This window comes from Macaca fascicularis, chromosome 16 (genome assembly GCF_037993035.2).
Source record: "Macaca fascicularis isolate 582-1 chromosome 16, T2T-MFA8v1.1".
In the NCBI taxonomy this organism is placed as follows: domain Eukaryota; kingdom Metazoa; phylum Chordata; class Mammalia; order Primates; family Cercopithecidae; genus Macaca; species Macaca fascicularis.
The window spans coordinates 83,623,835-83,648,799 of NC_088390.1; the positions used below are offsets into that span (position 1 = coordinate 83,623,835).

Sequence of the window (24,965 nt, forward strand, 5' to 3'; positions counted from 1 at the left end):
AAGTGATCCACCTGCCTTAACCTTCCAAAGTGCTGGGATTACAGGTGTGAGCCACTGGGCCCAGCCTCGAATGACTTTAAAGACAATGCTAAATTATGACTTAGTCTGACTTAAGTAGTAAAGAATTGAAAAGTGAAGTTTAACTTGCTACTATTTCTTGTCATACTGACTTTTAAAAGCATCTGACCTTATAGATTATCTATAAAATGTGAGAAGTGTTAAATATTCCTTATTTGATATTACACATAAACTACACTAAAATGCCTTTTAATAAGTAAAGGGAACCATTTTGGATACAGGAAATTCTAATTAGATTGCCATAGTTAAGGCCAGAAATATAAAGTAAATATTGCTGCTTTATCTTCAGCCTTTGCCTTTAAGAGGCAAATAAATAGAAAATACAGGTGAGTCTTGCTGGATTCTGAGGCAGTGAAGGGATTTCCTTGGTATTTAAATAGAGTCATATAGCCAGTTATGTAAACCCAGATATAAAACCAATCTCCAGTAGGTTTTAAGATGGCATTTACGATCTTTGTGAAAGTTGAACATTACTAGTGAAGTCTAATCATGTCTTTAGAAGGGGAAAGCAGTGTAGCATTACTGAATCAGAATTATTAAAATTCAAAAAAGTGAACATAGTCCTTTAACCACAAGCCAGCCTTAGTTAAATCAGGATTGCCCAACAAAAATATTCTGATGATCGTTCATGATCTGAATTCTTGTGTATGAGATCTATTAAATTATGATACACATCAAAAAGTTATGACATTTCTGTTTTCTAATAAGGCAGTGACCAATTACTACTCATTAGTAGCTTTTTTGAGATAAACTTTCAAGTCTGCCCTTTCTGTCGTCGTCTTCTTTTTTTTTTTTTTTTTGAGATGGAGTTTCGCTCTTGTTCCCCAGGCTGAAGTGCAATGGTGCGATCTCATCTCACTGCATCCTCTGCCTCCCGGGTTCAAACGATTCTCCTGCTTCAGCCTCCCAAGTAGCTGGGACTACAGGTGTGCACCACCACACCCGGCTAATTTTGTTCTTTCAGTAGAGACAGGGTTTCTCCATGTTGGTCAGGCTGGTCTTGAACTCCTGACCTCAAGTGATCCGCCTGCCTTGGCCTCCCAAAGTGCTGGGATTACGGGCATGAGCCACCACACCCGGCCAGTGAAGACCATTTTTGTTCCAGGGATTCTCCAAATACCCCATCAGTGTGTCCTCGCTCCAGGTGATGCCTTTGTTCTTATTGGCATCTGTATATAAGAGAATCCGGCAGTCTGGCCTGTCTTCTGCCCAGGGAGACTGTGGAGATGTGGCCCAGTCTTGTGCTTGCTTCCCTTTTCCGTGGTGTGGCACTGGGCACCCTTCGGAACAAAAATCTTGCCTTTCTCAACATCATCCATGTTTAATTCTCTTTTGTTGCTGGCACTATGAAGGTTTCCATTCAGAAGCCAGGTGTCCTGCTCTCTCTTTATTCTGACTTTTTATTTAAATGCAGTATGTGTACAGAAAAGTGCACAGATCATAGTCATTCATAGATCCGTTCATAGAATTGAAGCATTTCATGTTTAGGGAATTATTTATGCCTTCGCTCTACTTTGCAGAAACTAAAATGAAATACCATAACGATTATTCAAACTGATAATGCTGATTTTCTCTAGAGCAGTAAGGGAGATTTTTCTGGTACCAGCTCATTTTAAATAGTATAATAATGCAGCTCACTGTTGATTAAAAGTGGGAGTTTTAGGCCAGACCTGGTAGCTCACGCCTGTAATCCCAACACTTTGGGAGGCCAAGGCAGGAGGATCGCTTGAGCTCAGAAGTTTGAGACCAGCCTGGGCAACGTGGGGAAACCACATCTATACAAATACAAAACTTAGCTGGGTGTGGTGGCGTGTGCCTGTGGTCCCAGCTACTCAGGAGGCTGAGGTGGGAGGATTGCCTAAGCCCAGGAGTTGGTGGCTGCAGTGAGCTGAGATCGTGCCACAACACTCCAGTCTGGGTGACAGAATGAGAGACCCTGTCTGCAAAAGAAAAGTGGAAATTTTAGGGTCTTATTCCCTTAACAACTTTTTTTAGTGCAGTTAATGTGATCTCAGCTCACTGCAGCCTCCACCTCCCAGATTCAGGTGATCCTTCTGCCTCAGCCTCTGAGTAGCTGGGATTACAGGCATGCACCACCATGCCTGGTTGATTTTTGTAGTTTTGGTAGAGATGGGGTTTCACCATATTGGCCAGGCTGGTCTCGAACTCCTGAGCTCAAGTGATCCACCCACCTCGGCCTCCCAAAGTTCCCTTCACATCTGTTAACGTTGCTTAGAAACATCTTTTTCTCTCAATAGATTCCAAAAGATGAGCATATTCTTCGGTTTCTCCGTGCGCGGGATTTTAATATTGACAAAGCCAGAGAGATCATGTGTCAGTCTTTGACGTGGAGAAAGCAGCACCAGGTAGACTACATTCTTGAAACCTGGACCCCTCCTCAGGTCCTTCAGGATTACTACGCAGGAGGCTGGCATCATCACGACAAAGGTACCAGATGGAGTTGAAACTGTGTTTCCGTCATTGTCTTGATGTGTGGTTGAAGATATCTTCCAAGGCCTCCTTCCCTGGAGTTGAGTGGGGCCCCTTGAGTGCATCGTTTCTCCTCACTCTGAGAATTTGGCACCTTCCCCAAGTTGAACAGACTGATACGCTTCCCCGCGGGCACACTCCCATCCCGCCCTGGGCAGGCAGGAAGGGCCTGGGACTGCTCTTTCCTCATGGATGCTCGTCATCCTTGGGCAAATGACTTGATTTCCTCGGTGCAGTACAGTTTGTTTTGACCTATTAAAAAGGCAGCAGTGCCTATGGCAGAGTGTTTTCAGTAGCGCAGTGTTAACAAAGGGACTTTTCAATGACCTAAACCCTATGAGAGCTTAAAAAGGTTCAGCCAGGTTTTCTACATCACAGCCGTGAGCACTTCAGTTCTGCTTTGGGAGTAAGACCTGGATGAAGGTGATGCACCTAAAATGAAGAGTGGTTTAAATGAGAACCGTGAAACACAGTTCCCCGAATGCCTTCCATACCCTGCCTTGCAGGAAGACCTCACTGTCAAAACTACGCTCTCTTTCCTGAGCCAAAGTTTGAGAGCTGGGCAGGGTGGAACTGGAAGCATCGGCGGGAGGGAAGCACTGTAGAACTGGCTTTTTCCCTCTAAGCAAGTCCTTTCAGAGGACTTGCTCAAAGCTCTGCTTTGTCTGGAATTACCAATTCATGTTTTGTATTTCTCCAGGTTAATTGTAACGTTATTAATTTTTACTGGAAACATAATATGTATATTTATATTATTCCACTTTGTTATAGGCCTGCCCGTAAAAGGTTAAAAAGTTTGTAGTCATTGACAAATGTGTCTTTTTTTTTTTTTTTGAAACAGAGTCTCGCTCTGTCGCCCAGGCTGGAATCCAGTGGCAAGGTCTCAGCTCACTGCAAGCTCCACCTTCCAGGTTCAAGCAGTTCTCCTGCCTCAGCCTCCTGAGTAACTGGGACTACAGGCATGCGCCACCATGCCCGGCTACTTTTTGTATTTTTAGTAGAGATGGGGTTTCACCGTATTGGCCAGGCTGATCTTGAACTCCTGACCTCATGATCTGCCCACCTCGGCCTCCCAAAGTGCAGGGATTACAGGCATGAGCCACTGTGCCTGGCCTCAACAAATGTGTCTTATTAAACGTTGGGAGAAACTTTCTGTAAATAGACCTTTCCATAAGATTTTGGAGCACATAAAAATGTTTTGCTTTAAGTAGACCAGGTCTAGAGCTAGATTCTCCTGGGAGATGAAGTTCACTAGGTGACAAATACAAGATAAATGTTACCCTTCAACCCTCCGTCCCATGTCAGCATGGCACTGCTGGTCCTCTGTTAACCACAGAAGACAAGTCTTGGTTCCTTTTCAGGAGCACGATCCGTCTGCATTCCTTCTGCTGCCCCTTTTGGGACAGTGCGGCAGGAGGCTGGGTAGTGCTGACTCCGGGGATACACTGTGGCCACCAAGATCTGTTTCCCTTTGTGTGGATGGCTCATGATGATAGGGCAGTATGGGACGAGTTAGGCTTCTCTCAGGCGGCACCCATTAGACCTCCAGGCTATAAAGAAGTAGAGCCAGGCCAGGTGCGATAGCTCACTCCTGTAATCCCAGCATTTTGGGAGGCCAAGGCAGGAGGATGGCTTGGGCCCAGGACCTCCAGACCAGTCTGGGCAACACAGTGAGATATTGTCTCTACTAAAAAAAAAATGGAGGCCAGGTGCGGTGGCTCACACCTGTAATCCCAGCACTTTGGGAGGCCGAAGCGGGTAGATCACCTGAGGTCAGGAGTTTAAGACCATCCTGGCCAGCATGGTGAAACCCCGTCTGTACTAAAGATAACAAAAATTAGCTGGGTGTGGTGGCACACGCCTGTAGTCCCAGCTACTTGGGAGGCTGAGGCAGGATAATTGCTTGAACCTGGGAGGCGGAGGTTGCAGTGAGCTGAGATCGTGCCAATGCACTCCAGTCTGGCAACAGAGCAAGACTTCGTCTCAAAAAAAAAAAAAAAGGAGGCCCAGCACGGTGGCTCATGGCTGTAATCCTAGCACTTTGGGAGGCCGGGGCGGGTGGATTGCCCAAGCTCAGGCGTTTGAGACCAGCCTGGGCAACACAGTGAAACCCCATCTCTAGTAAAATACAAAAAATTAGCCAGGCGTGGTGGCGTGCACCTGTAGTTCTAGCTACTTGGGAGGCTGAGGCAGGAGAATCGCTTGAACCCGGAGGCAGAGGTTGCAGTGAGCCAAGATCACACCACTGCCCTCCAGCTTGGGCAACAGAGAGACTCCGTCTCCAAAAAAAAAAAAAACAGTCGAGCCAACACAGGCTGCCTGGTGGGGTTTTAAGGATTTTTAGAATGTTCTCATTTATCTTGGTCCTTAGAGTGGGAATTGAAGGAAGCTGGCTTTTAAAAATCTTGCATTCAGTTTTTAGTAATCTGTGATATGAAAAAAAATGATTTTCTAAAAAAGAAAAATTTAAAAGTACTCTGTAGTCATAGAAGTGTCTGGATAGTTTGATGTTCCCTTGCTTTTGAAAATCAGAGCTCTTGGGCAGCCCCAGTTGTTCAAGGTGAACCCAGCTTATGGGCAGTGGTTCAGACTGAGCCCAGCATATAGGCAGCCCGAGCTGAGCTCCAGCCGGATTCCCCTCGTCCCAGCACAGCCTTCTATTTCCAGGACCCTGCACAGCTACTCTGTCAGTTGGTTTTTGTTTTTCTCATTTACAACTTTTTGGGGTAAATATTGGACACACACCCCCCATCACACACATAAATCAGTTGCTGCTTCTGAGAATCAGAAAGATCTTCAAGTACTCCTAGAATATAGGCGAACACATTTCCCTGTTAAGGGTCTTAGAGTTGTATCCTCAGTTTCAACTGGGATGGTGCCGATAACTCATTCCTCCCCTCCTCTGCAGATGGGCGGCCCCTCTACGTGCTCAGGCTGGGGCAGATGGACACCAAAGGCTTGGTGAGAGCGCTCGGGGAGGAAGCCCTGCTGAGATACGTAAGTGCGCGGCTGCGAGACTCCAGGCCTCACTGTGGCGTCACTTTCTTTCTCTGCCAGTAGGATTGGGGTGTTAACCAACCTGTTAAAACAAACATGAATTGCTTTTGTAGTTAGAACTGAAAATACATTAATATCATCTTAAAATTTCAAAAGAAGACGCAGAAGTTATCACAGTGTCTCTCACAGTGGAAGCATCAGCGCGGCAGTCAGGTCTCCCCCGAGATGCCTGTGTAGCAGCGGTTCTGAGTCTTTCTATTCACTGCCACATGGAATTGCCCTCTCCTGGGACGCCACTCACAGCAGACCTCTTGATAGCTTTCTTTCCACTGGCCCTTAACGCGAGCTCTTGGCATCTTTCTCTAGACCGTCCTGAATGCCTGCTGACTCCAGCCAGGCCCCGCTCCTCTGCTGCTGCCATTGGCAGCGGTGCGTCCCCCTCGCAGAGAAGATGATGGTCCTTCAATTTGAAAACAAACAAACTAAAAAGGCACATTTATAACCCCATTATCCTGAAATATGCACTTTTGACTTTATTTTTTATTATGTTGAGATGGAGTTTCACTCTGGTTACCCAGGCTGGAGTGCAATGGTGTGATCTTGGCTCACTGCAACCTCCGCCTCCCGGGTTCAAGTGATTCTCCTATCTCAGCCTCCTGAGTAGCTGGGATTTCAGGTGCCCGTCACCATGCCCAGCTAATTTTTTTTGTATTTTTAGTGGAGACAGGGTTTCACCATGTTGGCCAGGCTGGTCTTGAACTCCTGACCTTAGGTGATCCTCCCGCCTCGGCCTCCCAAAGTGCTGGAATTACAGGCATGAGCTCCCCCTGCCTGGCCAGCTTTTTTTTTTTTTTTTTTTTTTAAAGAGACATGGTCTGACTCTGTTGCCGAGGCTGGGGTGCAGTGTCTATTCCTGGGTGTGATCACGACTCACTGCAGCTTCAAACTCCTGTCCTCAAGCGGTCCTCCCACCTCGGCCTCCTTAGTAGCTGGGACTACAAACACTACCACTGAGCCTGGCTCACTGTTGGTATTCCCTTGTGTATTGTGTTAGTCTGCCCCCACCGCCATGTGTGTTTATATATCCCCATATGCACACGATCACACATAAAAATGGGGATGGTCTTTATCTACAGGGGAAGGGTTTGTTAACCTAAAGCAAAGGATCGCTTGAGCCATGCCTTACGTCTGTTCTAAGGCTGCCTTTTCTCTTGGCTGGCACATGTGGTATCAGAGTGTTCCCACACTCACAGACGCTCATCTGCTGTTCCCCTGCGCTTGTTCTGAAGACAGAGCCCCAGAGCCAGGCCCCTGCTCATCTGGGGATTCCTCTGCACCTCACTTTGGATAGTCGTTACCTTTGATTTGCCGCACACGACAGTGTTTGTTCTCTGTCAAGAGTAAAATATTTTTGTTGGTGGTGATGTGTTTAGTTAGCGCATGTGAATGTGTAAGAAAATCTGCATAGGTCACTTTTTTGGTTTACATACTTATCTGTAATACGCTGTTAGTGTCCCTCTTCCATAGCTGGACGGGGTAGTTTTAGTCTTAGACTAATCATGGACAATTTTCATGCCCTTTTGTATGTAGGTTCTCTCCATAAATGAAGAAGGGCTAAGGCGATGCGAAGAGAATACAAAAGTCTTCGGTCGGCCTATCAGGTAGATGTGGGATTTTGTTTTTCCTTTCAACTTACTGAGAAAACGCATTAAATATTTCTAGTTGATTTTTGGAATTAAAATCTGCTTATTATTTTCCAGGGTGCTCTAAAAGGTAGAAAAGAGGTGAACATGTAATATGCTAGTGACAAGGGACAGAACACTTAGGGTTTTTTGACCCCAGGCGTTGCTGTCACATCAGCCTGAGTGGGTTGGCCTGTCTGCTTAGTCTGCGCGGGCTGTGGGAGCCCAGGGCTGCAGGTCCTTTGCTTGTTTTTGCCTCCCCTCCCCACTCAGATGACTCTGTGTTCTTAAACCAAGCTTTAAGTTATAGTAAAGAGTTCTGAAAATGTTTAGTGATTCAAAGGTTGACATTGATAAGGGTGTAGATGGTTCGCTGGGATATAAGTTCCGTGAGAACAGGGATTTTGAGGGCCTTTTGCTGATTGCTGTATTCTCAGCTCCTGAGACAGCGCTTCTCTCTTTCTCTCTCTCTCTCTCTCTCTCTCTCTCTCTCTCTCTCTCTCTCTCTCTCTCTGTCTCTCTCTCTCTCTCTGTTGAAGCATAGCCCACTGCAGTTCAGACACAATATGTGTTAAAATACCAGCTGTGTGCCCTGTTGATGGCAGGTTAGTGGGGCGGTTTAGCACGTCAAGGACAGCACAGTGTGGCTTTGCTTGCCGGCTCACTGAGCATATCTGAGAGAGCTTTTCATGCATTATCAATCAGCCTTAATTGCAGTTTCAGGCCTTGGTCCTACCACACTGATCCTGTGTGTTTTGTATAAGTAGATATAAACAGAGTTCATAGCACTATAATTTTAAAAAACTGATTATGATGTATTTGGAAATAGCTATAAATGACCAAAAAGGAAAAAAAATAAGAAGACGTAGTTTGCTAAGTGTGCTGTCTGTCGAATGAAACACCTCTCTGCACAACCGCAGCTCGTGGACCTGCCTGGTGGACTTGGAAGGGCTGAACATGCGCCACCTGTGGAGACCTGGTGTGAAAGCCCTGCTGCGGATCATCGAGGTGGTGGAGGCCAACTACCCGGAGACACTGGGCCGCCTGCTCATCCTGCGGGCGCCCAGGGTGTTTCCTGTGCTCTGGACGCTGGTGCGTTGAGATGCTTTTTGCAGTAACTGTGAGCCATTTGGAAAGCAGACACGCATGCATTCATATATGTGTCTGTGACCTAAAGTCCTGACTACTTAGGAAAAAAGCATGCAAAGCTATAAGATTTTTCAAATTAAGAGAGGGGAAAAACAAAATTTGAGTGTCCTAATGCCATGCAACTAGACTTTACAGAAGAAGTATATAAACTTGAATTTCCTCCCCCCACCCTCCCACTCAGAATACCACATTGTCATTTTAATCTTGGACACTCAGGCAGCAGAGAAATGTGACTGCATGGCCTTCTCCTCCTCACAGGTTAGTCCGTTCATTGATGACAACACCAGAAGGAAATTCCTCATTTATGCCGGAAATGACTACCAGGGTCCTGGAGGCCTGCTGGACTACATCGACAAAGAGATTATTCCAGATTTCCTGAGTGGAGAGTGCATGGTATGTCTTGAGGCGAGGAACTGCACATTTGGCCCCTTTTGCAGGTGGGAGAGGTCGGTGTTGATTTGCGCAAATGATTTTCAGAACTTCCAGTCATTTGGATGTTTTGTTTTTGTTTTGTTTCTTTTGGCCGCCATTTCTCTGATCCAGGGTTAAGTTAAAGAGAACCATTTAAGTAATTGTTGATACTGTACATTTCTTCATTATTAAATAAAAATGAGAATTTGTTGTAGAATATAATACAATTGTAGCTTGCTTTATTCACACGGCTTTGTGTGAATCAGATCTTTAAACCATTTTAGAGGAGCTGTCATATTTTTAAAAATGCTATTAAAAAATTGAATGTTCTCAAAATGTCCCACCTGCCCCTCCCCCTCCTTGTTTTTTTATGGAGACGTTGTCCGGCTCTCACCCAGGCTGGAGTGCAGTGGCACGATCACAGCTCACTGCAGCCTGACTTCGTGGGCTCAGGTGATCCTCCCACCTCAGTCACCCAAGTAGCTGGGACTATAGGCGTGCACCACCATACCTAGCTAATTTTTTGTAGAGACAAGAGTCTCACTATATTGCCCCAGGCTGGATGACTTTTTTTTGTTTTTTTGTGTTTTTTTTGAGATGGGGTCTCGCTCTGTTGCACAGGCTGGAGTGCAGTGGCGTGATCTCAGCTCACTGCAGCCTCTGCCTCCCAGATTCAAGCGATTCTTCAGCCTCAGCCTCTGAAGTAGCTGGGATTACAGACATGTGCCACTACCCATAGCTAATTTTTTTATTTTTAGTAGAGACCGGGTTTCACCATGTCAGCCAGGCTGGTCTCAAACTGCTGACCTCAAGTAATCCGCCCACCTCGGCCTCCCAAAGTGCTGGGATTACAGGCATGAGCCACTGCGCCTGGCCTGGATAACATCTTTAAAGTAAAAACACGAAGGGAAGTGGTTCTCAACGTATGTTTGGGGTTTTTAATACACTGAGTTGCTGGGTGACGAAGCAGAGGCTTTCTCTTCTTTACCCTGTATTCAGAGAAGCTCAGAACCTTGGGGTCCTTGTAGGCTTCTAGCCCATGGCGCACCGTTGTGCCGTGGGAGCATTGCGGAAGCCAAAGCCTGTAGAAGTCCCAGTGACTTGTTCCATGGCACACTGTGGCGGCTAAACGCACAGGGGGTGAAGCTTCTTATCAGAAGGGCTCTCTAGTCATCCGTCATATACAGTTACCCGTTAGAGATGTGTACCCACTGGGTTTGACTCAGGTATTTAGCTAATGAATTGGACATTCGGGACTTTGGACTTTCTGAATGGTTCGAGAAATTTAGAAAACGAATTTAGCTTTCCCTTCATCAGTTCCACTTTAAGGAAATTACAGGCATCCTCACAGTGCAATGCAAAGAGCAAGTAAGTTACAGTAAAAGTTACAGGACCAGAATTTAGCAAGTGCCTGTGAGGTTAAACTGCAGGCTCAGGTTTGTAGAAACCTCTGAACTCCTTTCATATGAGCTAGCCGTCCCATGCTGTTGCTGTTCAATTATGACGCAAAGAATTGAGCCGGAGCACAAGGAGACCTGCCTCACCGCCAGTCGCACCTGTTTGTCACATGCCGACCTCCGTAGTGTGTTTGTAATGCCGAGCGTGTCTGTGGTTAATTGAGCTGTCTAAAAACTCGGGCCTTCTAAGACTTCTTCACCACCCTCCTGAGCTGCTGTTCAGGCTGGTAGTTGAAAGGAGGTTGTTCACTTCTGCTCTCTGGTGGCTAGAGGTTACTAACCAGGGGTCAGTTTGGTATTTTTCCAACACGACATCGCTGCTTTGACACTTTGCAGGCTGAAGACTGAAGTGTTTTTCTATGTAGTTGCTTCCCAAGGCTAATAGAAAGGAGGACTTCGATTTTATGAACTTTACTGTGGAGTCATTGTATAAAGGTCAATTAGGAGATTTATGATATGTACAAATTCTAATTCAACTTGTTTCAGGCAAATTCAAAAGAAGTTCTTCATTAGTTTTTGGCTGGTGTTATAGACCAGTCATTTGACTTGAGACACAAAACATTATTCATTGATTCTATATCTTGACTATAATTTCCTACCATAAAAATGATGCCTGTGGCTATTGAGAGCAAAACTCTTTTCTTAAAGTAACACGCTTCCTTTATAGCGCATTATAAAGACGCTAGTGCTTCTGTGAGCCAGCTTCAGTAACTGGGGGCAGTGCCTCACGCGTGTTAGTAGGAATTCTGTGCTACTTCAGCTTCAACTTGTTCCTGTTTATGCAAAGTAAAACACATGTATTTAAGTGGTTTTTAAAAACATATTGCTCAGCAGTGCAGAGTATTTTACGACCCTGCCAGTGTTTTCCGTTTTCTCAGCAACTTCCAGGAGTTAAGCGCAGGAGGATGGTGCTGGCTGGCGTGTCGGGGTTTCGTGGGGTTGGTTTGTGTTTGCACAGGTTTCACCACTGTGTTTCTGCTTCCAGTGCGAAGTGCCAGAGGGCGGACTGGTCCCCAAATCTCTGTACCGGACTGCGGAGGAGCTGGAGAACGAAGACCTCAAGCTCTGGACTGAGACCATCTACCAGTCTGCAAGTGTCTTCAAAGGAGCCCCGCACGAGGTAGGTCCTCCGCCTTCCTGCACCTGGGCGGGCCCTTCCTCAGCAGAGAGCCTGGCACTCGCAGGGCTTCCTGGCAGCCTTTCTTTCAGAAAAGTCCACTTGTTTTCCTGCTCTTTGTCTTTAGGCTTTTGTTGACACTCGATACTTAGTTTCAGTAAATGTCAACATCGAAGAGCGGGTCTCTCTCAGAATAGAAACTAGCAGTGCTTGGTCAGAGTGCCTGGAAAGGAAATGGATCTCTTGACCTCCATTTTACTAAAGCCACCAAACGCAGAGATAGGAATAGCTAATCTTTCCTTGTTGCAGCACTTAACTCCTGAATTTAGTTTATTTCATGGTTATATTGAACAGGCTTCATTTGCTACTTTTTCTTTTCTTTTTTTTTTTTTTTTTTTTTTTTCTTAAGACAGAGTTTCGCTCTGTCGACCAGGCTGAAGTGCAGTGGCTCGATCTTGGCTCACTGCAACCTCCGCCTCCCGGGTTCAAGCAATTCTCCTGCCTCAGCCTCCCAAGTAGCTGGGGTTACAGACACCCGCCACCATGCCCAGCTGATTTTTGTATTTTTAGTAGAGGAGAGGTTTCACCATGTTGGCCAGGCTGGTCTCGAACGCCTGACCTCAGGTCATCCACCCACTTCGGTCTCCCAAAGTGCTGGGATTACAGGTGTGAGCCACTGTGCCTGGCCCATTTGCTACTTTTTCTTGAGTGAATTTTGGTTGTTTATAGATATTTTGGGGATTTTCCTGCTTCTGTAAGTCTAATGGAGCAAGGAGCATGTTCTTGTGTTCCTTTCTTGCTGTCACTTTCGGTAGAGAAGCCGGGCATTCCGCGGTCCTGTGCACGCCGTCTGTCTGTCCTGTAGCGTCACGAGTGACCTGAAGCAGGAGGGGCCTGCACCGGAATCTCCCTTCTCAGCTAGGTCAAGGTTCGTGGCCCAGAGTTGTTGGAGAGGACGGTGACGCTCTGTGCAGAGCAGGTGTTCGGTGAGGATGTGGTGCTGGCTTGGGCAATGGTGCTGGTCAGGAGCTGACTACGGCCTGCTTCCTGCCGTGGTGGCGCCTGGGTCAGCCATCTGCCAGTGGCTTCTGCTGGGGTGTCTTCCTGAGCAGCTCACCTGGTGCTTGCAGGCAGGTGGATAAGGGAATGCTGTTGCCATGGTTTGAACGAGCAGAGACAGATTTGGTGTGCCTTACTTGTAGATACACACGCAGGGGAATCTCAGATTTCATAACGTCTTGAGGATTCTCTGTATTCGTTTCTTACCAGGAGGGCAGGCTCCAGGGGCCGAGTCCTTGTTCCTTGTTTGTCAGGCACTATCGCTCTTGTCCATGTTTCAGGAACTTGGGATGCAGTGTGTTTCATGTGAATCGGGCATCGTAAACATCCACATGGTAAAAACTTCACTTCTGCTTTGGCTATTAAATAAAGCACAGATCCGAGATGGCAACAAACCTAAAGGCAGGCTGAAGCAGAGGCCGCACTGTGAATGCAGGAAAGAGGTGCCGCCAGCACAGGGGGTTGAGGCTTCAGGATGGAGCTGCCTGGGGAGCCGCTTTGCTGAAGAGCAGGCTGTGCCACACAGTGCTGCCTGCTGTTCTTAGACAGGACTCTTGGACCTCACTGAATCTGCCGTGGAAGGACATTCCGAAGTGGCATTTCAGTGGTGAGGTGGCAGTGGCGGGATTGAAAGGGAGCCCGGCTTGTAGAGCAGCCACTTGCCGAAGGGCACAGCAGGCAGTGTGCAGTGGGCTGACGAGAGGGGCCGCGGGCCTGGCTCTGCTGCTTCCTTAGGTGGAGTTTTCAGTGAGGGCAGAACTCTGCACAGCTGATTTTAATTCTCACGTCCCTCCCTCACTAATCTTTGAAACTAACTTTGATCATTCCCTGTGGGGAAGCTCTGTCGGCGCTGTGTCTAAGTTCAGTTTTCGATTGGTTCTCAGCATCCAGGGGCTGACCGCCTCAACCCCACCTCTACCATGCCAGGGGCTCATCCCACTCACCCAGCCTCGCCACTGTTCTCCCGTGCGAGCCTCACACGGGAGGCCCGGTTCCGTGCCCCTGCTTCCCGCTCGCAGGGAACGCTGTCCTCCGGCTCCCCCGCCTGCTGTTTCTTTAGCTCTCACCTTCTCCAGGGCCTTCTGTTCTCTCCAGCCGAGGGCAATCCTCTGAACCACTCATGTGTGAGCTCACAGTGTTTGGTGTTACTAAGACCTGGCCTCTTAGAGTGTGTCTGAAGATGGTGTATGGGAGATCTTGGGCCTATAGGTGCAGGTCACAAAGAGCACAGAGCTTGGTGCATGACACGTAGCGGGATCCGGCAGTTGAATGGATGGTGGCGTGTGACTCTGGGGAAAGAGATCCGTCCGTACACATTCAGCCTTTCCCTCCCCAGCTTCAGCACCTGCACGCCGGAGCCCCTGGGGGGACGGTGCGCTGGCAGCACGTGGCCTGGTGCTCGTGGATCGTGGCCGCCTGACGCTGCCTCTTTTTCAGATTCTCATTCAGATCGTGGATGCCTCGTCAGTTATCACTTGGGATTTCGACGTGTGCAAAGGGGACATTGTCTTTAACATCTATCACTCCAAGAGGTCGCCACAGCCAGCCAAAAAGGACTCCCTGGGAGCCCACAGCATCACCTCTCCAGGTGGGAACAACGTGCAGCTCATAGACAAAGTCTGGCAGCTGGGCCGCGACTACAGCATGGTGGAGTCGCCGCTGATCTGCAAAGAAGGAGAAAGCGTGCAGGTAAAACCACACACGGGCAGATCGCGCATCTGTGACTCCCTGCGGCTGCTGATTCTGTCTTGAGTAGGAGTCTTTGCTTCGCTCCCTGAGCAGCCCTGTGTAGCTTTTGAGGCACTGCCTGTGGAGGAGCAGCTCGCCTGGGGGAGCAGAGGGAATCAGAAGGCCAAGTGGGTCTCCCAGGAAAGAGTTCAGGCCTCGCAGTGGTTTTGGACAGAGTCTGTGACTTTTCCCAAAAGCAGCGTGTGACAGGAAGGGAAGGCATCGCACGCACAGGCCCAGCTGGGCTTCAGAGGATTTTCCCCCCAGCCTCATTTCACCGGGTTGCATTTGTCTTTTTCAAAGGAAAATCACCCTAAATAGAAGTAAGAGGGACAAGTATTTAGAGAACTATTAACTCTCATTACCAAACCTCCTAATTTGTTTCAAATGCTTTCAGTTCCCTTTTCACATTGTGGCTGGTTATTTTGGGTGCCTATGCTCACAGTAGCCCTGGGGCGGGGGCGGGGGTTGCTTCTGGCCTTCATAATAGATGCATCATTTTGCTGCCTTTACAGTTTTCAGGGGTAAGCCTTGTCAGTGTTTCAGTGGTCTTAGAGGCAGAGTAAAAGAATCCTTTGTCCATTTTAAAAACAACAGCTAAGCTGTGTTACCACAGTCACGAATTTCAGAGAGAATGGAGAAGGAGCTTTCCGCGGACTGACGTCTCTCTCTAGGGTGACGCACCTTCAGCCCCGAACATGCTGGATGATTGGCAGCATGTCAGAGAAAGTGAGGCCGGGTCCAGGGAGGCTGTGCTGAGCCCGCCCTCCAGCATGAGCACCACCAGCCCACCAGGCTCCTGCCTTCATAGGTGGGGTGGGCTGGGGTGGCCTCGTGAGGGCCACGGACACGGAGCTTGTCCCTCTGGGCTTCCCAGCACCCGGGAGTGACTACACTCAGTAGAGGGAAGGACATTGTCAAACCTGCCGGTGAAGCAAAATAAGTTCTGAATCCCGTTGAGATAGTTCCTGTAGCTACATGAAATCCTAAAGACAGTCCCCCTTGGCGCTTGTCACAGCCTGTGGCGGGCCAGGGGTCGGAAGTGGGTTGCCCTCAGCTGCCACTGCTCTACTTGTTCTAGGGTTCCCATGTGACCAGGTGGCCGGGCTTCTACATCCTGCAGTGGAAATTCCACAGCATGCCCGCGTGCGCTGCCAGCAGCCTGCCCAGGGTGGACGACGTGCTCGCATCCCTGCAGGTCTCTTCACACAAGTGTAAAGTGATGTACTACACCGAGGTGATCGGCTCGGAGGATTTCAGGTGCGGCCGCTCTCCCCACAGCAGGTGCTGCGGACGGCTGGGCGTGGTTGGAGGGAGGCTGCAGTCCCACGCTGTGTGCAGGATCAGCAGTGGCGTCGGGTTTCGGGGATGCTCGGGGGACCAGAAGGGAGTGGCTTGGGGGTCATTTGTTGGCACCGTCACTCCCTGCATGTCTGCAGAGGGAGAGTGTCAGAGACAGAGCCGACTTTGCCTTTGCTTTCGCTCACGCTGCCGTCTGTGTGCAGGCTGTGGGAAGCCGGCCCCCTGGGTGGGTTACTCAGGTCCATCCCCCGTTTGCAAGCACTGATGGGGTTGAGAAGTGAGCAGAGAGCAGGGTGGGCCACGAAGTCCAGCAGGCAGTGTGGGCATGCGGGTGGTTGGCAGGGTGGTCCTCACGCCTCGCCCCTCCCTGTGCCATTACAGAGGTTCCATGACGAGCCTGGAGTCCAGCCACAGCGGCTTTTCCCAGCTGAGTGCCGCCACCACCTCCTCCAGCCAGTCCCACTCCAGCTCCATGATCTCCAGGTAGTGCACGCTGCCTGCACCTAGTGTGTGACGGCCGCCCCTCCTCGGACAGCCAGCTGCGCCTGCCCGCCCAGGGCGACATTGTACAGACTCCTCTCACCTCTAGATAGCAGATAGCTCTCAGATGGTAAATGTAGTCATTTGATCCCAAAACTACCTTGGCAGGTAGTTTTAACTCTGATCCTAACTTAACTCAATAGCCATAGATTTTGTATACGTTGTGCACAAAATCAAACCAGAGCACAAGGGCTCTCTCGAAAGAAAAGTAGTTTCTATACCAATTAAAGGATTGACGTGGTCTCAGATGTTGATGCAAAAAATTTTTCCAACGAACTCCACATTGTCCATTAGTGAATGAATTCCTGTGACACCGTCCAGAGATGGCCCCTCCTCACCCAGGACGGAAGCTGCCAGCTCGCTGCCCCCAAGCTGCCTTGCGGCCCCCACGCCTCCAGCCACAGTCGAGATGGTCTGTGGACTTAGGGCCAGCCCTTGAGGCCCTTTTCCTCTGAGGATTCAGAGGCCACCTGCGGAGCACCCTGCCCCAGGGCCAGACCCACCCACACCACCCACTGTCCTGAAGTGGGCTCTCGGGGACTCCTGGTGACTCTAGGAAAATGCTGCCATCGTTAAACGTGACCTTCTCTTTCGTCCTTTTCAAATCTCTTTGATACTTTTTAGAGCAGGATTTTTCTGTATGTGAACTTGGGTGGGGGGTTCTTTCCCTGTTTCCTTCCGCTCCGCCCTTCTCACCTGCAGTCAGTTCCCAGCCCGGTGCAGCCCATCTCCTCTGTGCCCTCTGGTGGCTCGTTGTCCTCAGCCGCTAGGAGGCCGTCTTGGAACCAGCAAGTCGCATTTGCCGCTTGACACTGTCCACGGGGTTTTATTAATAGCTAAGCAGCATCTCCCGCGTCCACTTCAGGGTGGCTTGTGGTGTGTAGGAGCCTTGCTTCTGTGTACATGGGAATTGCGGACTCATGCGTGTGTGTGCGTGCATGTACTGTGTGTGTGCATGTGTGCATGACGGTGGGGGTGCTGGGGGGACGGGGTGAGTAGAAACTTAGTTTGAGTAATGAAGGAGTCTTCATAGAAGCAAATCAGAATATGGGATTTGTTTGCCTTTTACATTTTCTGTTTAATTCCTGATTTTAAAGCCTGCTCTAGCTGGTACAGGCCCTTATTTTTTCAGCTTTTTATGGGAAAGCAGGTTATTTGAGAATCTGTCCGGAAGTTGCATAGGGGATGGCCTCCACAATAAGGACATGGAACGTGTGTTTCTGTGTGCAGCAGAGGACGTGTTTGTCATGCCACACCCCACGCGGCTGTCACCTGTGTGCGTGGTAGGCATGGAAATCCTGGTTGTGCCGTCTCAGCTCCGCTCTGAAGGCACTGGGTGGGTGCTGCGTGACTGGAGAGCTGTGTGGAGGCTGTGTGCGCCCCGTGCAGGGATCAGGAGGGCAGGGGAGGGACCAAGCAGCCTTCTGGCCCGGCCGGGTCTGCCCTAGTGGCTGCCTGCACACTGTAGATGTCCTGGGGCCTCTGCTGTGATCGCCTGCGTTTGGACCACATTTGTGTGTTTGCTCTTAGAGATCGAGCTCCTCAGTGGTACCCGAAGCCTTGCTTCCAGAAAGCGCAGTAGGGTTAGTAGGTAGGGTTAGTAGGTAGGGTTAGTAGTGCATCTGTGCTGCTTCCACCCGGTGCTTCCTATTCCCAAATCACAAGGACCTGAAGATGGTCCCTGCTTTCTCTCTCTCTCTCTTTCTCTGTGTCTCAGATGGCGATTTTGCTGACAGCTGCCAAGAAAATGCTTCACTGAACAGTCCTCATGTGCCCAGAGATGTTTATAGAACTGTTTGAATTGCAGCCATCCCCTGCCCCCTCCCAGGCTGAAGATCTGTTCTTTTTAAGTTGATTCGGGAGTGGCATTCTTTTCTCCCCAAAGAGTTTAGTGCATCGTGAAGAGCTCAAAGCACATGATGGCACAAATGCTTACAGGGTTTCCTCCTGAGTAATCCAGGCTCACTCCCCTTGTAAGGGAATTCTGGGGCAGCTATGGTTTGAGGATGCAGTTGGCATCGTGTCTCTACTTTTAGTACCTTGCCACTCTTTTAAAACGCTGCTGTCATTTCCCGTTTCTTAGTACTAATGATTCTTTGATTTTCCCTCTATTACTTATGTCTTAATTCACTTTCCTTCCTAAATTTGTTATTTGCATATCAAATTCTGTAAATGTTTTGTAAACATATTACCTCACTTGGTAATACAATACTGATAGTCTTTAAAAGATTTTTTTATTGTTATCAATAATAAATGTGAACTGTTTAAAGAAAAGAATGTCTTTTTCTTATTGTGAAACACCAGTTTCCCTTGAATAGTTTGAAATTCTTAGGAGAATTTTAGAGATTGAAGAAAGAAGAGAGCTTCTGAAGCCAGAGCTTGTGTGGGATTGTTTCACAGGTGAGTGGCCCGTCCTCAGGTCACAGCCATATGTTTGCTGATGCAGAAGCGAACCCAGTGTTTGAAATCCTCGCTTCTGTAAGAAGACATGACATGGTTTTTCTTAAACGCAGCCAGATCAGACATCGCTGTGATGGGGCGGTCCCCGCTGTGATGTTTCTGTCGTGGTAAAAAGGATTGCTTTCATCAGGCACCTCCAAGAAAATAAAATAGGCAGGTGTGGACCTTTAGAAGCCTGGGTTACCTTATCTCCACTCCCCTGCCAGTCAGTGGGTCTTCCGGTCGTAACTCAGCGGGCAGAGCAGGCTGCTGGCTTGGTGAAGCTCAGGGCAGACCAGAAGGCAGCTCAGGGCAGCGTGCCAAGGTGCAGAAGCCAGTTCCTCCCCAACTGGGAACTGCAGGATCATTGACTTTCCTAGTAGTCAGTCCTTGGTAGGACACAGCCAAGGGGTCTGGCTGGCACCTGGGTGGGAAGCAGGGGAGACCGAGGGTGCCCTGCACGTCCATACTGGGCCTGGGCTGTGAGTGTGTCCACAGGCAGGCAGGATCTTAGCTGTGCTGAAGTTTGATGACTCAGCCAACCTGCGATGGAAGGAAGGAAGAGGCCTTTTACCTGGATTCCCTTTATGTCCTCATATTTCTGTGTCTGTTGTCAAGTTGGACCTGCTGTTACCAAGCTTTTGGCTTGGCGATCCGGTTCTCAGGGTGGAAGCCAGCGGCAGCTTGGAAAGTCAGCGAGGGTTATAGGATGATATCCTCCAGCCCGTCTCCTGACCACCTTCAGAAAGGGCCACGCGGAAATGGAGTATCTTGAACAGCAGCGTGTTTATATTGGGCCACCAAACCATTAGTAATGCGTTTGTTCTTTGTTGTTGTTGTGTTTTTTTGTGTTTTTGTGTTTTTTTTTGTTTGTTTGTTTTGTTTTGAAACAGAGTCTTGCTGTCACCCAGGATGGAGTACAGTGGTACAGTCTCGGCTCACTGTAACCTCCATCTCTCAGGTTCAAGTGATTCTCCTGCCTCAGCCTCCTGAGTAGCTGGGGCTACAGGCATCCACCACCATGCCTGGCTAATTTTTGTATTTTTAGTAGAGATGGGTTTTTGCCATGTTGGCCAGGCTGGTCTCGAACTCCTGACCTCAAATGATCCACCCGCCTCAGCCTCCTAAAGTGCTGGGATTTCAGGCGTGAGCCACTGCACCCGGCCAATGTGATGATTCTTAAAATACATCATGTTTCCTTTAATACTCCATCTCTGCAGAGCTTTGGCAGAGCCCAAACCATAGGTTGTCTTCCAGTTCTTAAGTTGTGGTGGAGGTGTTCTTATTAATGTCATCATGAAACAAACCAGTTGGAATCAGTTTTACTTGAAAAGCGAAGGCCTTGGAAAGCCAGGGATTCTGGGAAGATGGTAGTACAACTAGACTGCAAAACCCAAAACCTGTAGACAACTGAATTGTCACTTTAAAATGGTTGAAATGGCGGCGTTTGTTACATGTTTTGTAGCCAGTAATAGAGAAACCTATGGACATCATTTACAGCAAAACTAGGTGATAAAGTATCCCCATAAACCCCAAACTAGAGGCGTGTTGGGGTAAACCACCAATAGTTCCCAGACCTACCAGACCCATAGGTTATCTGCGTCTGGAGGAGAACGCAGAGGATACACGCACAATGTCTGATGGATGGGAGAGCAGGAGAAGCCACGAGGCCCCATGAACCCCAGTGGGAGGCACATGAACCCCAGGGGAAGGCCAGTGTGTGCTCAGCAGGTGACACGGACCAACTGGGCTGCACCTGGAGCCTGGGGACATGGAGGCCGTTGGAGAGAGGATAGGGTTGAGGGGAGCAGACCAGGCCCTGCCTCTGGACTCCCTGGACGTGCCAAGTCTCACTTCTGGAAGGAACCTCACAGTGAGGAAATAAAGCATGTTCCACCACTTGGAGTGAATCAAGTCAAGCAAGATGGGGACCAAGTCTGTGCAAGTACCTGGGAGGGTCATGAGGGCAGCCATGAAAGCAGATGGGACGTGGTGTTTTAAACGTTTCACAAAACAACAGAGAGGGAGCACTGCAAAATTAGAGCAGCTTTCTTGAAGCATACTTCATTCTGAATGTTTATGAAATACTTTTCCATAAAACTGAGCATCAGGAAAGTAGCAGAGTCAAACCTATAGAAGGCTCAGACTGGGGAGTAGAGTAACACTCCCACCAACAATGAAAGCAAGCCAGAAAGGCATGCCTGCAAAACAGACCAAAGAAAACACATTCAAAAACTATTTTTATTTTTATTTTGTATTTTATTTTATTTTTTATTTTTTGAGACGGAGTCTTGCTGTGTCGCCCAGGCTGGATGCAGTGGCGTGATCTCCACTCACTACAACCACCGCCTCCTGGGTTCAAGCAGTTCTCCTGCCTCAGCCTCCCTAGTAGCTGGGACTACAGGCTTGCACCACCACTCCTGGCTAATTTTTGTATTTTTAGTACAGATGGGGTTTCACCATGTTGGCCAGGCTTGTCTCGAACTCCTGGCCTCACGTAATCACCCACTTCAGTCTCCCAAAGTGCTGGGATTACAGGCGTGAGCCACCGTGCTGGCCCATTTTTTATTTTGTTTTAAACACAAGGCTTGCTGTGTTGCCCAGACTGGTCTCAAACTCGGCTCAAGCAATCCTCTTGCCATGGCCTCCCAGTGTGCTGAGATTAAAGGCGTGATCCAACACACCCAGCTCAAAAATAATTTTTTAAATGAACTAAAAAGCATTAAATGATATGAAATGTGAAAAGCATAATCAGAGTCAGAAAAACTCAGAAATGAAGTGACAGAACTCAAGAAAGATTAGAAATGCAGGAATCCTTTCAGAAATTGAGACAAATTAGAGGGAACACAAAGTGAAAAAACGATGCCAAGTGAAAAATGAGGATGATTTTATAAATCAAAATAAAAGGATGGAAAGCCTTCAAAAGGGATGCTGTTGAAAATAAGCAAACACATGGGTGCCATTGAAAGAACGAGGGCCTGAGAAGGACCAACACCAAGAATATTTTAGGAAAAGTGCTGGACTTAAAAAAAAAAAAAAAAATCCTTGGGGCATCCTGGGAATCAAGTTTTTTTGAGGACTGAGCTTTCTGCCAGAAGAAAATGGATTAATTAAGACTTTTCAAGGAAAGAGTAAGCCAAAAATTTTATGTCCAGCAAAACTGACTTCCAAGTATAAAGGGCACTGATACAGGCCAGGCACGTTGACTTGCCTGTAATCCCAGCACTTTGGGAGGCCGAGGCAGGCGGATCACCTGAGGTCAGGAGTTGGAGACCAGCCTGGCCAATGTGGTGAAACCCCCATCTCTACTAAAAATACAAAAAGTAGCCCAGAGTGGTGGTGGGTAGCTGGCCTGTAATCCCAGCTACTCGGGAGGCTGAGGCAGGAGAATTGCTTGAAGCCGGGAGGCTGAGGTTGTGGTGAGCCGAGGTTGCGCCATTGCACTCCAACCTGGGCGGCAAGAACGAAACTCCATCTCAAAAAAAAAAAAAGAAAAAAAGGTTGGCGCTGATAAAGCTATCAGTGTGCAGCAGCTTGGGCCTGCCACCTTTCCTTCCTGAGCTATCCAGCAACTGGGCTTCGGGTAGTGTCGGGGAGAGCCATGATGAGATCTGGCGGCGGGCTCAGGGTCCTGCTCATCTGTGCAGCCAAGACTAATGAGGGCAAGGGGACAGTGTGTAGTGGCTCCAACAATGTATTGATCACACAAAAGTGTTTGTTTGTTTTGAGACAGGGTCTTGCTCTCGCCCAGGCTGGAGTGCCGTAGACCAATCATGGCTCACTGTGATCTCAACATCCTAAGCTCCAGCAATCCTCCAGCCTTAGCCTCCTGAGTAACTGGGACTACAGGCATGCACCACTGCACCCAGCTGATTATTGTATTTTTGGTAGAGAGGGGATTTCACCATGTTGCCCAAGTTGATCTCGAACTCCTGGCTTAAGCAATCCACCTGCCTTGGCCTCCCAAAGTGTTAGGATTACAGGTGAGCCACAATGCCTGGCCGGTTTTTTTTTTTTTTTCTTTTTTTTGAGACGGTCTTGCTCTGTCACCCAGACTGTGCAGTGGCACAATCACGGCTCTCTACAGCTTCCAACTCAACCTCCTGGGCTCCCATGATCCTTCTGCCTCAGCTGCCCAAGTAGGACTGCAAGCATGTGCAACTACACTCAGCTAATTTATTTTTATTTTTGTAGAGATGAGGTTTTGCTGTGTTGCCTAGGTTGGTCTCGAACTCTTGGCCTTAAGCAATCCTGCCACGTTGGCCTCCCAAAGTGCTGGGATTACAGATTTGAGCCACCACACTTGGCCCGGGAAATTGTGTTTTAAAGTGGGAGGAGAATAGGGGGAACATTTGCAAACATCTGTTGTTTTAGTGGTTATATTAGTGGCAACATTAACATTGTTATGCTGAGTTTTTGTATGGTAACAAGTGAGTAATTAGGGGCTGTCCTCAGCCAGCTTTCCCCGGGGTCCTGTGTTGAAGGTTCTCTGTGTGGAAGATACAGCAGGGAGCAGTTAAGTAGAAGCCCTATAGTCGCCTACGCAGTGGCTCACGCCTGTAATCCCATAGCCGGGAGGCCAAGGTGGGCGGATCACCTGAGGTCAGGAGTTCAAGACCAGCCTGGCCAGGTGAAACCCCATCTCTACTAAAAATACAAAAATTAACTGGGCATGGTGGTGCACGCCTGTAATCCCAGCTACTCGGGAGGCTGAGGCAGGAGAATCACTTGAACCCGGGAGGCGGAGGTTTCTGTGAGCTGAGATTGTGCCATTGCACTTCAGCCTGGGCAACAAAGCAAGACTCCGTCTCAAAAAAATAAATAAATAAAAAGAAGCCCTGTAATCTCAGATTTGAATTGGAAGGTTAATATGAACTCAGGTATTTTTATCTTTAAATGTGTGTGGGCGTGTATTTAAGTGAATTTACTTAGAAACAAGCCCATTACAAAGAGAATCTCTAGCATCCAGATTGAACCCAGGCGTTCCTGTTAAAATGGCTCATTCCAGGTCTGGGACAGGAAATGTACCAGATGAGCCTGGGACATCTTGTCATATATCAGTTGGGAAAGAAGCGATCAAAGACTATCAGAGGGTGGGCACAGTGGCTTACGGAGGCAAACGTAGCAGATTGCTTGAGCCCGGAAGTTCGAGACCAGCCTGGCCAACACGTTGAAACCCTGTCTCCACTAAAAATATAAAATTAGCCAGGCATGGTGGCGGGCACCTGTAATCCCAGCTACACGGGAGGCTGAGGCAGAAGAATCACTTGAACCTGGGAGGTGGAGGTTGCAGTGAGCTGAGATTGTGCCACTGCACTCCAGACTGGGTGAAAGAGTGAGACCATCTCAAAAAATAAAAAATAAAAAAATAGGTTCATGTCAAAAGGACTCAGCAGACTCAAAGAGGCTTTCACTGGCCAGCAACGAGACGAGTTCAACTTGTCCCAATTATTATTGTCCTATAATAATAATTGCAGGACGCCATTGAATGTTAAGATTCATGAGTTCATAATTTTAATATATAATGTAATTCTGAGTGATAGGGAACCAATTATTTTGAAAACTGGTAAATAAGAAGCAAGCATTTATCCCAGCCTTTCCTAAATGCACAATAGATGAAGATTAGTATCTATGAAAGTATTCCAAATTTCACTAACTATAGAAATGATAGAATAACATCATTCTGTAATCCCGATGAATAAATAGATACAGGTATTAAGCATCAGCTGCTAAGATCACACACACAAAAGACAAGCAGATGTCCTGTGTCTCCTAGAGATCTAGTCTTGCTAGAGTTTTGTTATCCAACCTTGGGTAGATCCAGTCTGTGAATCCAGCTGCCAATTTGCAAGAAATAGAGACCAAGGAACCCATTGAACTGCACTGTGGGAAACTGAAGTCAGAAGGCTCGGGCTTTTTATCTTTATCATTTTTTTTTTTTTTTTGAGATGAAATCTGACTCTGTTGTCCAGGCTGGAGTGCAATGGTGCGATCTCGGCTCACTGCAACTTCTGCCTTCTGGGTTCAAGCAATTCTCCTGCCTCAGCCTCCTGAGTAGCTGGAACTACAGGCATATGCCACCACATCCAGCTATTTTTTTGTTTTTAGTAAAGGCAGGGCTTCACCGTATTGGCCAGGCTTGTCTCGAACCCCTGAGATGATCCACCCGCCTCGGCTTCCCAAAGTGTTGGTATTACAGGCGTGAACCACCCTGCCTGGCCAGAAAGCTGTGTCTTTAATTTATAGGAAATGTCCCACCCAATTCCTTTCTTTTCCTTACAGCAGATCTATTGTAAGTTTTAAAACGCGAGGAAGTGATCATCACAGCAGCCAGAAGGCGGCTCCTCCCTGGGAGGCTGTGTGTGGTGTGGGGTCTGGGCAGCCCGGGCTCCTGGGGTCCTCTGTGCAGCTTGTGCATTTCTGTGTTTTATATTCTGTGTTTTATTTTACAATAAAAAGGTTTGTTATTCTTTGTTTTTTTGTTTTTGTTTTTGGTTAACGGCTTTAGACAGGTTA

General features: G+C 48.1%; 1 protein-coding gene across 6 annotated transcripts in view; it reads left to right on the forward strand.

Moving 5' to 3' along the window:
• Positions 1-18,284, forward strand: part of SEC14L1 (SEC14 like lipid binding 1) — a 75,937-nt gene extending 57,653 nt beyond the window's left edge. For 5 of the 6 annotated variants that reach the window (XM_065532048.2, XM_074020657.1, XM_074020655.1 and 2 more), the window contains 10 exons: positions 2,337-2,526; positions 5,477-5,565; positions 7,156-7,226; positions 8,168-8,339; positions 8,655-8,789; positions 11,250-11,384; positions 13,878-14,129; positions 15,250-15,428; positions 15,852-15,953; positions 17,728-18,284. In XM_065532048.2, the coding sequence (XP_065388120.1) occupies positions 2,337-2,526; positions 5,477-5,565; positions 7,156-7,226; positions 8,168-8,339; positions 8,655-8,789; positions 11,250-11,384; positions 13,878-14,129; positions 15,250-15,428; positions 15,852-15,953; positions 17,728-17,743 (1,341 nt within the window). In that variant the 3' untranslated portion in view covers positions 17,744-18,284. Of the gene's footprint in view, positions 1-2,336; positions 2,527-5,476; positions 5,566-7,155; positions 7,227-8,167; positions 8,340-8,654; positions 8,790-11,249; positions 11,385-13,877; positions 14,130-15,249; positions 15,429-15,851; positions 16,257-17,727 lie in introns of those variants that run through there. The other variant, XM_074020659.1, reaches the window with a different exon arrangement.
• Positions 18,285-24,965: the final 6,681 nt, after the last annotated feature.